This window comes from Talpa europaea, assembly GCF_964194135.1.
Source record: "Talpa europaea genome assembly, chromosome: 2".
Lineage (NCBI taxonomy): Eukaryota > Metazoa > Chordata > Mammalia > Eulipotyphla > Talpidae > Talpa > Talpa europaea.
The window spans coordinates 36,724,820-36,741,706 of record NC_140068.1 but is presented as its reverse complement, the minus strand read 5'-3'; the positions used below and the strand labels follow the sequence as shown (position 1 = coordinate 36,741,706).

The 16,887-nt window shown below is 35.5% G+C and overlaps 1 protein-coding gene across 2 annotated transcripts; it reads right to left on the bottom strand.

Moving 5' to 3' along the window:
• Positions 1–1,353: 1,353 nt before the first annotated feature.
• On the bottom strand, positions 1,354–14,692 carry ZUP1 (zinc finger containing ubiquitin peptidase 1; the record flags this gene model as incomplete). 2 transcript variants are annotated; one of them, XM_084228109.1, is made up of 9 exons in its annotated part: positions 1,354–1,401; positions 3,487–3,707; positions 4,591–4,742; positions 5,921–6,086; positions 6,367–6,555; positions 8,564–8,732; positions 10,841–10,962; positions 12,617–12,724; positions 14,134–14,692. In XM_084228109.1, the coding sequence occupies 9 exons, from the start codon at positions 14,690–14,692 to the stop codon at positions 1,354–1,356; spliced, it is 1,734 nt and encodes a 577-aa protein (XP_084084235.1). The 2 variants fall into 2 exon arrangements, with proteins under 2 accessions (XP_084084235.1, XP_084084236.1); XM_084228110.1 differs by having other exon boundaries at positions 3,589–3,707.
• Between the last annotated feature and the right edge of the window lie 2,195 nt (positions 14,693–16,887).

Below are 16,887 nucleotides of genomic sequence, written 5' to 3'. Positions count from 1 at the left end.
GCCTCCCCTGGTGGCTCAGGCGGTAGAGTGCCTCGCTGCGAAGCTGTCCTCAGCCTCTGCAGCGCTGGTTCAATCCCGGCCGGCCAGCAGGGGTCCCACATGGCGTGGCCGACCTCTCCTGTCTCGTCCGCTGCTCCCCTTAGCAGTGTATTTCAGTCAGTCTGCCTGTTCTGTTCTCTGCTCTGTCTCTGGTGAGTCCTCTTATCCCCTGTATCTCTGGCCTATACCCTGGTTCTTGTATAAAAATAAATAAATCTTAAAAAAAAAATGATGTTAGGCTGAAAAGAGTGAACTTGAGAGCGGTGAGACATGAGCCTGGAATGGTAAGCAGGGGCCAGGTTGTGTGGGACGTCTGAATTTTATCCATAAGAAATGAAGTGGATTCAAATTAGAAAGTCACAAAATCATTTTAGAACACCTGAGTTCAGTGTGGAAGATGGATAGGATCAGTTAGGGGGTGATCACGTTATCTAGGTGAGAGATAACGATGGCATGACATAAGATAACTGCATGGGATACAAAGCAGAAAATTGGTTACCAAAGAACAGAATATTAGAAAGGAAGTTTTCTAAAACTTTTCAACCAGTAATATTACAGAATCTTAAGAGTGTAATTTTCAGTATTCAATGGAGTAGCTGCTATTTATAAAACTTCACTCATCTTTGTTCATTTTTCCCCCATGGTGTTGCTTAAGTTTTTTGTTGTGTAATAGCCATTTCTTCATTTATCCTGAAAGCACAAACTCTAAATCAGTTACATAGGTTAAAAGTATAAATATTTAACAAAAGCAAACTCATCTTTTTAGAGCTATGTCTGATAAATATTAAGGTTATTTCTAAGTGGTGTGGAGGAAATTTCATTATTTATTTATATTTTATAACAGAAGGCAGCAGAATGTTAAAATGGAAAGAGCTTAGAAATGCTACAACCTGGGTTCACACTCTAGATTACAGCAATTTCCTTAGACAGATTACTAAAATTTCGTAAAGCTTCAGCTCCTGCACAAAGTTAATAAACGGTAATTGTCTCACAGAATTATTTTGAAGATTAAATTAATTAATACATGGAAAATACTAAAAATACCTAACATAAGTAAGAATCCAATCAATATTACATATGACTATAATATAAAATCAATTTCTTAAAGACAGATAAATACAAAACCCACAATGCAAACAAGAAATTTTATTTAAGTAATTACTAAAGAGTGAAATATTAAAGTATAATTTAGACATTTAAAAATTAAATTACAAGCTGGCATTTAGAGAACTCACAGATTCATAAAATTGAATTAGATTTTAATTATATGAATTTGGAAAATGAAATTACATCATCACCGAAATGCTTGCTTCTTCAAGGAATCTTCTCAGCTGTAAAGACTTGAGAAGCTTGTCTTCTGGCCTGGAAAAAAAATTTAAAAAAAAAAAAAATTGTTCAATGTAAGCAAGAAATCAGTTAGTTAGAGTATATATTATTATTCTATAAAAAATAAAATTTGCTTTTTTTTAAGATAATGAAAAATGTTTACAGTGAACAAGGATCTCGCTATTTTATGATTAAAATCAACCTTTAACTTTATCCAGTCAAATTGATAGGGTAAAAAAATACAATTTTGGTATTTAAATTATTGCAAAGAGACATTTAGTGTACCATTAAACTGAAGAACCTCTCAACAATTCTTGCCTTTTTTTTTTTTAAAGTTTTTTGTTTTGTTTTTTTAAGATTTATTTATTGATTGATTTATACATACAAGCACTGGGTACAGTCAGAAGCACGGGAGGGTGAGAGAATTCACCAGAGCCAGAGCGGGGAGCAGAGCAGGCAGAAGGACCGAAGTACACTGCTGAGGGGAGCAGCGGGCGGCAGGAGAGGTCTGCGCGCCATGTGGGACCCTCCTCCAGTGGCCAGGGAGCAGCCGGGGATCGAACCGGTGCTGCAGAAGCTGCGGGCAGCTTCGCAACCCAGCACTCAACCGCTGCGCCACCGGGGAGGCCCAACAATTCTTGCCTTTATACCCCAAGTTTTGAGGCTGAAAAGAATGCTGTAAGAGCTTCCATTTCAAACAATTTTAGTCCATTCCCTCACAACCCTGTTATTCCCCATAAATGTTCCTCTCTTGTCCTCTATCTCTTCTCTCTTTATGGGGAAACAAATCAATGTGAAGTAATCTAATAGAGACATTTTTTTCTGTAAGATTTTGGAAACTGTGCATTCTACAGACTTGACATACTACCACATAGCTTCAGTTTATATCAAATAGAGGGTGTTCAAGTTCTTTTTTTTTTTTTTTTTAAAAGATTTATTTATTTATTTATTTATTTATACAAGCACTGGGTACAGTCAGAAGTGCGGGAGGGTGAGAGAATCCACCAGATCTAGAACGGAGAACAGGACAGGCAGACTGACGAAATACACTGCTGAGGGGAGCAGCGGGAGGCAGGAGAGGTCTGCGCGCCATGTGGGACCCTTGCCCGGTGGCCAGAGATTGAACCGGCTCTGCAGAGGCTGTGGGCAGCTTCGCAACCCAGCGCTCAGACACTGCGCCACTGGGGAGGCCCGGGTTTTCAAGTTCTATAAATTTTTCTATATCACTCAAACTTAACTTGCAAGTAATAAAGATACATTGAACTAAAGTTAAACTTTAGAGTTGTTTCTATTCAGTAAGCGCAAGTGAACAAAATAAGCCTTGGGATTCACAAGACTCAAACTTTAACAAACAATAATTATAAGAACAATGTAAGTTAGGTCTCCTTTGATTAAGTTAGGTTTTCTTACCACATCTTATCATTTTTCACCACTCATCTGATATTAAAATAAATATTTTTAAGTTCTGAGTATTTGAAAGTCATTAGGTGCCTAATGAAATTTATTGATGTTGATTTCAGAAAATAAATGACAAAAAAACAAAATGTCAACTTAATAAAACAGAATGAGATGTTATGAGATATAATGGGCTAAAATTGAGGGCCTCCGTGGTGGGGCAAGGGGCTGGGTCGCAGTTCCATGAAGCTGTCTGCAGCCACTGCAGCACAAGTTCGATCCTGGCCGGCCAGGGAGCTGCCCACATGGCACAGCAGACCTCTCCTGTCTTGCCCACTGCTCCCCTCAGCAGTGTATTTCAGTACATCCGCCTGTTCTGTTCCCCACTCTGTGTCACGTGGATCCTCTCACCCCTGCATCTATGGCCTAAACCCGGTTCTTGTACGAATAAATAAATGATTTTTTTTTAAATGGTCTAACATTGATTTTAACTAAAAATTTCAATTTCAACCTATTTTATTTTTCTTCTTCTTTTGAAATTTTACTTGTGTTTTTGAAGGCAATTTTTTTTTTTTAATTGCAGTGACATTCCATTGTAACAGCATATAAGTTTCAGGAGTAATCATTAAAAAAATGTGCATACACGACATTAAAATCACCACTAAAAACTTTGAACTCTTAAAACTCTGTTTTGCATTTCATGTAATAAAATATTTAGATACTTACAACTTTTTCCTCTGCAGAAAGAACACCCTCTACTGCCAATATCTGGTATTGCTTATGTTTTAAACTTCCCACAAATTTTCGAAGTTGCCTGATACTGCTGGCCTCAATGTCTTGCTTTAATAATTTCTCCATTTCTCGAGAAGGACATCCGGGATCAAATATTAGTAAACATAATGTTCGGTTTTTTCTCTCTTCAATTCCAACAACAGTTCGACTATGACCTATCAGAAAATAAAATAACAGACATATATGTATGTATTTCATATGTATGCATATAGATGTTTCTCTCTATATATTTCTCTCTTTTGGTATAGTGTGTGTGTGCACATGTCTGTTCAGTCCCTCTGACACATTAAGTATCTAAACTCTTTTATCCCTAATATACAAGCAAAGCAAGCAGTTCTTCATAATCCAATTCTAGTTGTCTAGAGGGCTTATTACAAAAAATTCTACTTCAAAAAATTTACGTATCATTTATATTTTACTTTTACTTTCCAAATTCCTTGATCCTTCTTATTCAAGTAATTCAAATGGCTCTATAAACAAAAATAAATTTACATAGACCAGAATTTCAAAGAGGAGTGCTTAATCTTTATAGCTCATGCTCCTAAACAATGATATTCCTAACATTTATTTCGCTTTATTCCTCTCCATACAAATCATCCATTCAACAAAATTTACAAAGTACAGGTACTATTACAGGCAGCTAGCTTATATAGAAGCAAGCAAAACAAACATTCCTGGCTTCATGAAGCTTTTATCCTAATTGTAATAGTCTATAAATGATAATTATATACTATGTTAAAGAAAAATAAAATAGGGAAGAGGGACTGGAAATAAAGTGGTCAGGAAAAGCCTCACTAGAGTGACATATAGGTAAAGATCTTGAAGAAGGTAAGAGGAGAACAATAAAGGTAGAATGAACTAGGTGTTCCTGTCGATGCCAGGGATATCATGTTCATTACTCGGAAGTACAAAGCTCTTACAATCAGATAGACTAATGTCACAATACTTCCTTCCTCCCCATTTTCAGAATTGTAATCTTTTCTAAAGCCAAAGCCAATCAGTTTTCATATAGTTATGAGTTAAATGAGTTACACTAACCTTGATGCTGAAGATAGATAGGAGGTTTTGATGTACACACTACTTTTGGACTCCCTTCTCTCTCTGAAGAGTAATAGCTTAAAATCCATTCAAATAAGCGAGGGTGTGTACCCAAAGGACCAGTTGACTTGTGAAAATCAACAATATGACACCTATGAAAAATTGAGGAAATGGATTAGAGAATATATCCTTACCTTCTTGCTAGTAAAATTCACTGCAGTTTTAAAGGGTTAATTTTAAAAGGTTAATTCAAAATAAATTATTTTTAATTCAGAAAAATACAATCACCCAAACTATCACTTAAATAATAAGGACTAGGCATCCTTTCTTAGGAAACTAAGGAAGGAAGTGCTCACACAAAGAAAGTTATCTAAAAAGTAGAGCAAGACATATGTAATCCAGGAAATATCCAGGCTCTAATTCAAGACAACAGTGCAGAAATGTTATATAAGATATTATTCATAGGGTATCTATAAGGCAAATAATCCAGCAGAAAACAGAAGGATTCAAGAAGGAGGCAGGGAATAAGGAATACTTTACATTATATAAGTGGAATGTTTGGAGAGACCTGAGACCATGATGTAATCAAATAGTGAAAGTGAAAAGGAAAGGCAATTATTTTTTTTTTAAGATTTATTTATTTATTTATACAAGAACTGGGGTACAGTCCAGATGCGTGGGAGGGTAAGAGAATTCACCAGAGACAGAGCGGGAACAGAACAGGCAGAGTGACGAAATACACTGGTGAGGGGAGCAGCGGGCGTGACAGGAGAGGTCCTGCGCACCATGTGGGACCCTCGCAGGCCGATAGGGATTGAAACGGCACTGCAGAGGCTGCGGACAGTTTCACAGCGCGGCACTCAACTACCTGCGCCACCAGGAGAGGCCCAGGAAAGGCAATTATTAATGAAGGAAAATATTAAAAGGTTTTTCAGAAAAGGAAATTAAGTCAGCATTGAATAATATTTACATATTACATAATATTTACATAAAGATAAACTGATTTTAATAAAAACTGAGATTTAACTATATTAGGACAGGTGAACAGATGGGAGATGAAGTAGGAATGTAATAGACAATGTCTAAAACTGATAAACTAAGAAAAAAAAAAACATGAAAGCACATTATTTAAAAACAATGAAACTGAAAACTGTCTCTGAGACCAGAACTTGAAAATAGGAGCATGAGATAGGAAATGAGTTGCTGATTTTCATTAAAAGTCAGTGCTACTTAATTTTACTTTTCAACTATCTCTTTGATAAAAATAATTAAACAGAAAACCACCTCCCAGATAGGACAATAATATTTACTGGGGTTTTCAGGTACATACTTTATCCTTAAGGAGGTCAGGAGTGTATATACTTCACATGCTCCAATCCAAGCCTTTGTTCCCTGTAACCTGTTATTAAGTTGAGAGGCCCCCTGAGGATCAAAACCTTCTTTCCATGCATCTTCAATCATAGCCTGAATTTTTGGAATGCAAGGAACTGACATACCTAAAATTATACAAGGAAACACTAAATTACATGCCAACTACTAAAATACTGAATAAAATCATTCAGCAGTACACCATATAGTCTAGAGGAACCTACAACAGTTTTTATTCCTGATACCTTCGATTAATTTCTCTCCCTCCAACCAGAATTTCAGTTCCTAATGTAAATACTAACTAGAATAATTCTTTATTAAAGTTAATTATGCCTGCTATGTATTAATGCATTCCATATTATATGTACCTTCACAGATCTTATGTTCAGAGTACCGTATTTCACATACCTTTCAAGCAATCATCATAAGCCTCATTTTGTAATAATGATGAAAGAAGCATTTGGAAATTTCTGTAACCACAGCCCCAACCTTTGTCACCAAATGATGAATGAAAGTGATCCACCATTGTAGAAAGCCACACACGCCTCACATCTGTGGCAGCATTTTGATAATATCTGTAAAGTGCCTCAATAATTCCTATAGTAGAAAAGAGATTAAAAAGATTTAGAAAGCTGTTATCACATTTCTATGGCTCTCATGTATTTCTAATATTAATCTTCCCCTCAAATTCCCCATTAAATCCTGTCATTCCATCTTCTTTACCTTTTTACTGATACAACATTAGTTCAGGTCCTGACTGCTACTACTATGAGAGGTTTCTGACATTAGCATATACTTCTTCACTGAATTGAAATTGCTTTGCATCGTCCATTTCTGCATCTTCCATTTTCTTATACATACTGCTGGATATTACTCTCTCTGAGAGTAATAAAATTAAATCAATTTGCTTCCTGTCAAAAATCTTTAATAGCTTTCTACTAAAACTACAAAACAGTTTTAATTCATGGCATATGAAGCCCAAAGTAAGTTATCCTCTAACTTACCTTTGTTTCAAACCATACTTCTTGCCATAATTGTGGCTGTGACCTAATTAAACACATTAAGGATGATTTTGACCATGAAGTTTTTATTCAATTCTAATACTTGCTAAGCACTTTTTTTTACATACTTAATACTATGTTAAGCACTGAGGATATAAAGGATGAATGTAGAAATGTAACTTGAAATCTCATGGACCTAAACTATAACAAGGGCTATAACACAGATAAATAAGGTATATCTGACTCTATCCCTTTCCTCCTCCTATTCTCTTTTGTATTTTGAAATATTACAGATCCTTCAAGGATCAAATGCTACCATTTTCATAAACTCTGATTCTAAACCACCCCTACCCCTATAAAAAAAGATGCGCTAAACATTCACATATATTTTTTAGGTCTCCTAAGTACTAGCCATATTCTATCATTGCAGAATACTACAGTTCTTTGTGCATATTGCACTTACTTTACAGACTTTGTCACATTTGTGGGCACAGATGTCTTATTAAGATAGCATTCTCATATGGCATGTAGCACCAAAAAGATAATCACTAAGTGCTTTTCATGTGAATGAGGGGTATCCTATAGGAAAATGGCTGTTTGTTTTGAAAAACATAGGGTCAATAAATGAAAACAGCCAAATGAACCAATAGTTGTAGTTGTGCCTAGCACCATGAAGTATAAAATGTAGCTTATAACAATATCCAAGGAACTTAAGTAGATAAGACTTACATTCAAGAAAAAGAACAATGTTATAAAAAGAGAATTAAATGTTGCATCATGAAGTGGGCACTGTAGGAATTGAGAGAAACTAAAATGTGGGCTTCAGTACCACAGACTTTGGTGAAGATAGCAAAGATTTGAGACAACACTTTAAGAGGATAAACACCCCAAGAAAAACAGAAAAGAAAACAGTATGTATCTAGAATTCTTTGATATACTTATTATAACACAGAGGCACCTCACTCTCTGGAAAACACTGCTATGGAAACCACATCATGTAATTGTTTTAATGGAAAATTTCCACATAATAAAGTACTTCCTAAATTTTGGCAACTAAATTTCTTTACATGATTTCCTAAGATGAACCTATTGTCTTGTTAAATTACATTCTATTGTTAAAATTATGACACCTTTATATGAGAGTTGTTTCAATTAATATTTGAATAATTAAAAAAAATCTTTGCCACTAATCACTCATTTCTAAATTTCAAGGCAGCTGATAAAATGTATGTAAGCATTATACAGAGCAGTGTTCTTTAATCTTTTATATATATAACTTAACTTACATATATGCTACTGTATAGAACTTCAAAATACATGTAATAATATAGAGGTATTTGGTTTAAAATACTGAAATTAATTTCACCCATTCATTTTGAATTTTTCTAATGTTACTTAGTGGAAATATAAAATTTACATGGTTCATATTACATCTGCATTAGATGGCACAAATCTACAACACAGCACTCAACAAAGATTATTTTAAAGGTTTCATTTTTGAATACAAAGTAAATCAACACAGCATAAAAATAAATTTATAAATAGTAGTCTAGAAGTTTCAAAACAATACTTTGAAACCATGATTTTGGTGTGTAAGTACTTACCAGAAGTTCTAGTTTTTCCATCATCAACACCAATAGCTAATGATTCCATCATATCAGCTTTTCTTCTATGAAATTCAAATGGATGCATTCTTCCCCTATTTACTTCTATCTCCATATTCCGTAGTTGCTGTTGTTTATATCCTCCAGAATTATCTAAACCATATTGTCTCTATTGAACATAAAAACAAATGACTTCATTTAATGTCCCCTACCTTGATGCCGAGGCAAACCTAATCACTATTTCATTTGGAAGTGTATTTGGAAACTTTCTGGGTTTTAGACTTTTAGATATCAACTTAAATATTTTTATAAAAAATTATTTAAATAGTCTTTGCCTTAAATAGTCATTGTATATAAACAACAACTGTAGCAAGAGCCATGCTTTCTTTAGTAGTGTAAGGAGAGAATCTGGTTTACTTAGTAAAGGTATTGTGAAAGGCAGATGAACATACTGTTGATTCTTTCAAGAAAACTTGATAGTACTGCTTATTTGGTTCCCAGCCCAATTTAATCCATAATTCATTCAGGTAGTCATTCCACATAGTAAATGAACTGTTTTTGTACAATGAACAGAAATATCAAGTAATACGAATAACATGAATATGAATCTCAAAAAATATGAATAAAATTTCTTTGGAAAAGTTCCTGAGATCTAAACAAGTAACTTGTAAAGTTATAAAACAAACTCCCTTAAATATTGGAAACTTTTGTATTGATAATGTTCAAAAATCTACAAAGTAAAGAAGAATGAGGAAAATCCAACTCTTTCTCACCCGAGTTCTGGTATAAGAATATTTTGCCAATAAATGAATCATCATGAGAAAAATACCTATATTAGATATTTCTAAGTATATTCCAAGGAATAATGGCAATGTGTTAGAAAACTAAGAAAAGAAGTCAGAGTTTAAATTAATCTTGGAAAATTGTGAAGTACACAAACTTACTTCACTGAACGCTTTAAAACACATTCAATCATAAACTCTTTTTATTTACACATTATCCTAAAAAGAACATTTAAAAACCATGAGCATATTAGCACTGAAGATACCACAGTCTACAGCAAAATAGGATTGAAAGTAGTGGAAAAATCTATAAAAAGTTTAAATGCATTAAAAACATAATAGATGCTGGTCGTTTAGTATGATACTACCACCCACCTAATATAAATCAAATCTCTAGTATCATCAAAAAGCATTTTCTATTAAAAATGGTTCTTTTGGCTGGGCATCCCTGGTGGCGCAAGGGTTAAGATGCAGACTGTGAAGCTGTCCGCAGCCTCTGCAGCACAAGTTCGATCCCTGGCCGGCCTGGGAGCAATCCACATGGTGCAGCAACAGACCTCTCCTGACTCACCCGCTGTTCCCCTCAGCAGTGTACTTCAGTCGATCTGCCTGTTCTGTTCCCTGCTCTGTCTCTGGTGAATCCTCTCAGCCTCCCCCCAACAAGTCTGGCCTATACCCCAGCTCTTGTATGCACAATAAATAAATCTGTTAAAAAAAAAAAAAAAAGTGGTTCTTTCAGGACTCCCTTGTTGGCCTAGTGGTTAAGTCTCAGCGCTATCACCATGACAGCCTGAGTTCAATCCACCACCAGGCAGCTATAAAACACATATGGCGCAGCCAACATCTCCCGCCTCCCTGCTGCTCCCCTCAGCTGTGTATTTCAGGCAATCTGCCTGTTCTGCTCCCCTCTCTGTCTCTGGTGAATCCTCTTAGAACTCGCTCCTCTGGCCTACACCCCAGTTCTTGTATGCATAAATGAAAAAAAAATCTTTAAAAATAAATAAATAAAAATAAAAATGTTTTTTTTCTAAATATCTGAATTGTGATCATTAAAAGAATTTAAGGAACAGGAAAAATAAATTCAAATTTCTCTTCTAAGTAGTTATACAAACACTTAATTCTGAGTCTTGGTTTCCTAATTTTCTCCCACAACATAAGTTTGAGTCCAGGCTTTATCATTTAACAGTGCCTGATCCAGAGCAAGTTAATTAAACATTCTTTGTCTCTATTTCTTCATCTACAATAAAATGAAGAGCCAACATAAATCCTACCTCAGTTGTGAAGATTCTGAGATACTATACATGAAATGTTTATACCTGTACATGACCAGAATGCATACTTATAAATAGTAACTGTCATTTACTGTATTATGTGTATATGTGTGTGTAAATATGTGAATATTTTATATAACAAGTACAAAAACAAGGACTCAGCATGACCGAAAACTAAGAACTCTACCAAACCAATATATTACAACTGCCATTAATCTTTTTACCTGCAGCTTTTGAAAGTCTTCCATTTCTTGCCTTGATTCTTCAGATCTCCTCTTTCTGTCTTCTTCTTGTTGAAGCTGGTGAGCCAATTCAAGATCACTAGAACACTGGACTCTATCCATGCCTATTTGACATTTTTAATGTTTAGAATAAGATCATTACTGTAATTAAGACTTATTAACACATTTTAACAATAGAGCAAATGCTTTCGTCATTTATTCATAACTATGATGTCATGGAAGCAGTGTGTACTAATCTAGCAGAACTTAGAGCTACTTTTGTAAAGGTATTAACCTCCATTTAAATCACAAACATTCACTAAGTGTGTAAGTTACAATAATGATCTCATTTGATCATCTTAACAACCACATAAAGGAGTTATTCTTAGATACCTAGGATACTAGAACTCAGAGAAATTAAGTAATATCCTTCATTGGTGTTCTTTATTAACACAACTAAAGCAGATTTTTTTTTAAAGAAATTATGGGGGGAAAAAGAAATTATAAAAATCCACACTTGGGAAGTACAGGTGTTAGATCATAACTTGATTAAAGTCTGGTCCCAAACAAAAAGTACAACTTCGCAACACACAACCCTGTTTCCCCTCTACTTGGTATCCCACAGATGCACTGGTCAGCATCTTCTCTCCTAGACCTCCCAATCTGATGGTTTAATTATACATTTCTTTTCTTTCAAATCTCTGCCTCTTCTACATTTTCTTATTTGGTCCTCACCTCCTTTGCTGGAGAGAAGCAATTCACACCTGGTTTTTGCACATCTCTAAGACTATCTACATTGATTTACTCACACCCTATCTTTTCTCTCACTGCCTACCATAGGCTTACAGAATAATTTATGTGCCCATACAAAGCCTAAATAGTTAACATAGTTAACAGTTACTAGACATTCAGTTTCAAGGGGTTACTTTCCACAGTAGTTAGAAGATAATCATCTAGAGAAGACAATTCCATCTATGCTTCTAATCTTAGATTAGGCTGAATGGCAGGGAATATTGTCCGAGGAGATCACTGACTGGTACTAGGATCACTAATAATAGACACTAAAGACCACTGTCTTAACAAGAGGTACCTATGTAACTTAAGGAAATGAAATCCAACAGAACACAATTGGTTTCTCTTAGGGTTTACTTTATATGTTATTTCAGTGGAACCATGAAATTCATTTAGGACTTTTCCACTTCTAAGGCACTATAATGATTATTTAATCAATGCTATTATTAAAAAGGGATAGGGCACAGAGGAAAATGTTTAGTCACTTGTAAAATTACTAAGTTGCAACTTTAGAAGGTGGGCCAACAAGCTGGAAATGCATTTAAAAGACTTTAAAATCACACATTCACATTCTTTGAAAAATGTTTTATGTGCCATAAGATACCTTTGCTCTTCATTGATAATTTTTTGCTGACCAGATGCTAAATTTATTACTAGCTGCAGCGAAAAAAAAACTTCACCTTACAATGCAGATAGATTTTTTTAATTGCACAATATTTTATTATTTTCTAAATATTGATACTCTTGAGACAAAACCCATGTGCTGCCTCTAACGCAGCTGTTGATCGCAATATTCATCCTTTACAACTTTTCTGTCAAACAACTTCTAAAAAAGGTTAAAGCTAGATTAGAATTCTTTAAAAGGACAGATTTATTTTTTAATCAGTAAGCTTTTTTTCCCCCTCTGTATAACTAATGTAAAAATTAGATGCGTGTCATGGGAAGTAGAAATTAAGTGACAATTTCATTTTAAAATCATAAACATACCTTGTCCAAAGCTTTCTTCTAAATGCAAGTCAACATGTTCCTGGAGAATAGGGTAATTTGTACAGATGAGCCCACACATAGGGCAGTCATATAGTGGTTGATCACAGTCTGTTGTAGAGACATAATTAAATTGGTTTTATTTTAAAAACTGTCAGACTTCCACTCTATGTCAAGGACTGTATACTCCTTACTAGCCTTGTTAAATAAATAAAAGCTCTTTGTAGTTGTATGTAAAGTTATTTTTCTACTTCTAGGGGCAAGATGAAAGAATGAGCATAAGCACAACTCTCTCTTACCAATTAACAAAGAAAATATTATTAATAAACAAATGTGAAGTTGAAATAAACAAGTCAAAAGGAAAATCAAGATGGTAAGGAGGGGTCTGTGTGGATATGGACTTTTCAGGCGTTAAAGTCTCAGCATCCTCCAACTAAACGGAAAGGTACAGAACTCAAGCATTCAACATATAACTGGGAATTGAGATTGCCGATTTATGACTAAGGGATCAAGTTGCTTTTTGATCCATCAATCAGCACCTCAGGCAGGCAAACAGGTATAGCTCACCCAGAACAGAAGAACTGGTACCTCCATAAGATCAAGACTTGGTCAATATTGTGCACAGAAGAAGGAGCCAGAAGTGCATATATACAAAGTGAAGGAATAGAGCAACTCATGCATGTAAGGTCGGTTTAGAGATGGAGACTGTGAACAACCAAGGTGAAGAAACCATGAAACTTTCATTGAGAAGGGATTATGACTAAAATTCCCATAACAGATGACCTATATAACATGTGAGTTACAAAATATACTGGGAAGGTCTAATACCATGAAAAAAAGTCCAGAAATTCACAATTGAAGGAAGTCACATGTGAGGAAATGGAAATGAGTAATCCAGAGAACTTAAAAAAAAATATGTTGAAAATCTTCAATGAAATAAAGGAGGGAACTACTGAATCTTCCCTCTTTCATTTCACGACAGAAAATTATGAAACAAAAATGTCAGAAAGGAAAAAATGAAAATATTAAATCTAAATGATATAATCATTAGAAGAAAAAAATCAATGGCAAACCTCAAGAAAATATTTTGTAAAACTGAGAAAATATTTGCACAACTAGCACTAAAAGATAAAGGTAGTAAATGGCTTCCTTAGGTAATGCTGTAGGAGAATAGAGGTTTTTTAGCTAGCACAAGAACTCAGTAACAGAAAGTAAGAGTCAAGGTCAGTATTAATGTCACAGACTAAATAAAAAATTTAAAAAAAAAAATCTTCCGGAAACTGGATTTGAGTGTGTTTCTCCTCAGAAAGATTTTAAAACTATATACAATGTAGCTGTAACATTTTCTGAATCAAAATTCTTTTCCATTATTGTACTTTCATATTTCAATAATAGCAAATGAACAATTTCCTAGATATAAATATAAAAACACATCTGTAGTAACCTGATTTCCAAACCAACCTCAAGATGCCATATATTGAACTTATTCTTTTACTTATAATATAAAACGAAAGCTTTACCTTCTAAGGAAGTATCTAAAAGATCCGCATGCTTTGTTTTCACATGAGTTTCCATGTCTTTACTATAGTCTTCTATTTTTCCACAGAATGGACATTCAGGAGGACTATATGTTGTTCCATACACTGATCCTTTAATTTCGGAAAAGTCACACTGCTTTTCCTTCCTTTTTAGGAGTTTTTTTGATTCAGTTAAGTTTCCTGAATAAACATCTTTATGTTTTAAAGTAACATCCTTAGGCAGACTTGGAGCTGAAATTTTTGGATTCAATGCACAAGCTGAATGAACACTTGAATTAACTTCCATTCTACACTGTAGGGTGGTATCCTTTTTGTTATCTGAAGTTTCATACTGTATTGTATTGATCCCTTCAAAGTTTCTTTCCAGTTCATTTTGTTCAAAATGTGCAGTTTCAATGTGAAAACACATTTCTTCATAATTCACACCTGACAACTTGCAAAATGGACATATAACTTCATTTTCCATGTGCACAATCAGGAGGTGAGATTTCATGTCTGGTTCTGAGGTTACTGTTTCACCACAAATATCACAGTAAAGCATGGTACATGGGGTAGCTAGAAAAGAACACAATATTCTTTTAAGTTGGAAAGTAACAGTTGAAGAAAAATAAAATGCACTTTATCATATGATTTGTGACAATTACAATTGTTATTTAACAATGAATTTAGACAAAGAAATTTTCAATATGTTTATTCCTCAAATAATTTATTCTCACAAATTTATTTCTAAATCTGAAAATATCACTAATGGATTTCAGTTCATGGTTTCAATAAAACAAAGGCAATAATAATGCAAATTGAAATAATTTTTAAAATATTTCAAAAAGTGCCTTTGATCTAGGTGGAGAAAAATAAGCTTCATAAAACTCTCTGGGTAAAGTAAGTCTGTAAGAGAACAGAAAAGAACCCTTACCAACTGATGTATGTAAATATAAGATGGAGAGGGTAAAGAAACACATCTTATTTTTAGCAGTTAACAAAGAGCTTTACATATGTCGAAATATTTTTGGTTTCATTATCTTTCTACATGACGGAAACCCCAGCTCAGTTATCTGTAACCACAGCCAGAAAACAATAGAAGCCCAAATGCTAACCTAGTCAGGCCCCAGAGTCTCAGTATGGTTTTATTCTAAAACCATAGAATAAAAGCACTTAATATAGTAGAAATCTTGGCTGATTCCAGAGTCAAAGAGAACTGGGTAATAATCTCAGGTTTTAGAAAACACACCTCAGATTTTTGAGGTTAGGTCTGTAAAATGAGTTGCACTAAGTCAGCACTCAATTTTCGGTTTTATGGGCTCATAAAGTACTGGCCACTCACAACAATGTGATTTCCCGGAAATATCAATAATATTAAAGGTAATCACCGCCACCACCTTTCTACAGAACACCATCCAACTAAGGATTACTTTAAAACAAAACGGAACAAAAAATAATGACACTTCCCATCTCTTAAATTTAGCTTTACAAGACCTCCCTACATAATATTCCCTTTTCTAACTTCTCTTCGGACAAGTGAAAACAGTCTGATTTTATAAGGCAATTCTTGCAAATTCCCAGCGGAAAGAACGTCACATCCAGACAGTTTCTTCTTTTTCCATCGCGAGACAGGGCTACACACAGAAGGACACACTTGGTTTCCTAATACTTTGAGACCATGACAAAAGGGGGGTTTGAGGGTACATAGTAAGGAAGGCAGTAAGGGCCGCAATGCCGCGGGGCCGAGGCATCTCAGTTCCGGCCCAAAGGCCCGAGCCAGGCCGCAAAATCAGGCTCAGCACTAACTAGGGTAAAGTTTCGATCAGGGGAATGAGCGCTGACACCGTCAGTCCTTACCAGGCCGGAGAGCCGGCCGCCGCACAGTCCTACGCCTGCCTGCCTCTTCGGGACCCCGGGCTGCCAACGGCTACTGCGCACGCAGAGGGGTGCGTGCTCCGCCCCCGACACCTTTACCAGGCGGAAAGATTGAAACCTGACGCTCACTATACACTAAGACGGGCAGCGACTGAGAAAATCACCGGCCACTCTCAAAAACTTCAGCCTCCTGTGTCATCCGAAAAGCTTCCTTCTGTGCCCCGGAAGGGAAGAGCTCCCAGCATGCACCATTCCACGCCGACCTCGGTGCATTCTGGGAGTCGTAGTCATTCTTGCATTCTCCGGTCAGGGTGCTGACTCTCCTGATTTTACTAGGAGAGAAACTATGCTGTGAGAGCTTTCTGAATGAATTCCTAGGGCGGATCCCGGGGCATTACGGGAGTCTACAATATCCATTTTCTAGAGATTGAGTAGTAGTCTATTACTAGCAAAGGGCTTATGCTACTGTCAAACTCCAAGCTCTACAAATGATGACTAAGACAATTTTTTGCTTCACAATTACAAGGTCACAGGTACCTTAGGTTATCAGTCTTATTTTCTTTTTATGTATCAGTCTTATTTTCATTGGAAAAAACACTTAATGAGAGTCTAATAGAAAGGCATTATGTTTGAAACTGGGACTCCAGCAGTAATCAAAATGTTAGGGGGAAATGATGTCCTGAGTTAATTTCATACAGGCTTTGTGGACCCCACCCCCACTTCAGACTAAAGCCATCAAGACATTGGGAAAGACAAATCCCATCACCACCAAGGGAGGGTGGCTGAGACCTGAGGGTGGAGTTGGGCAGCCAGGTTGGATATAAAAACCAAACACGTGGGCCTTGGGCTCTCGCTGGCTCGTGATCACTTGCCTCCTGGCTT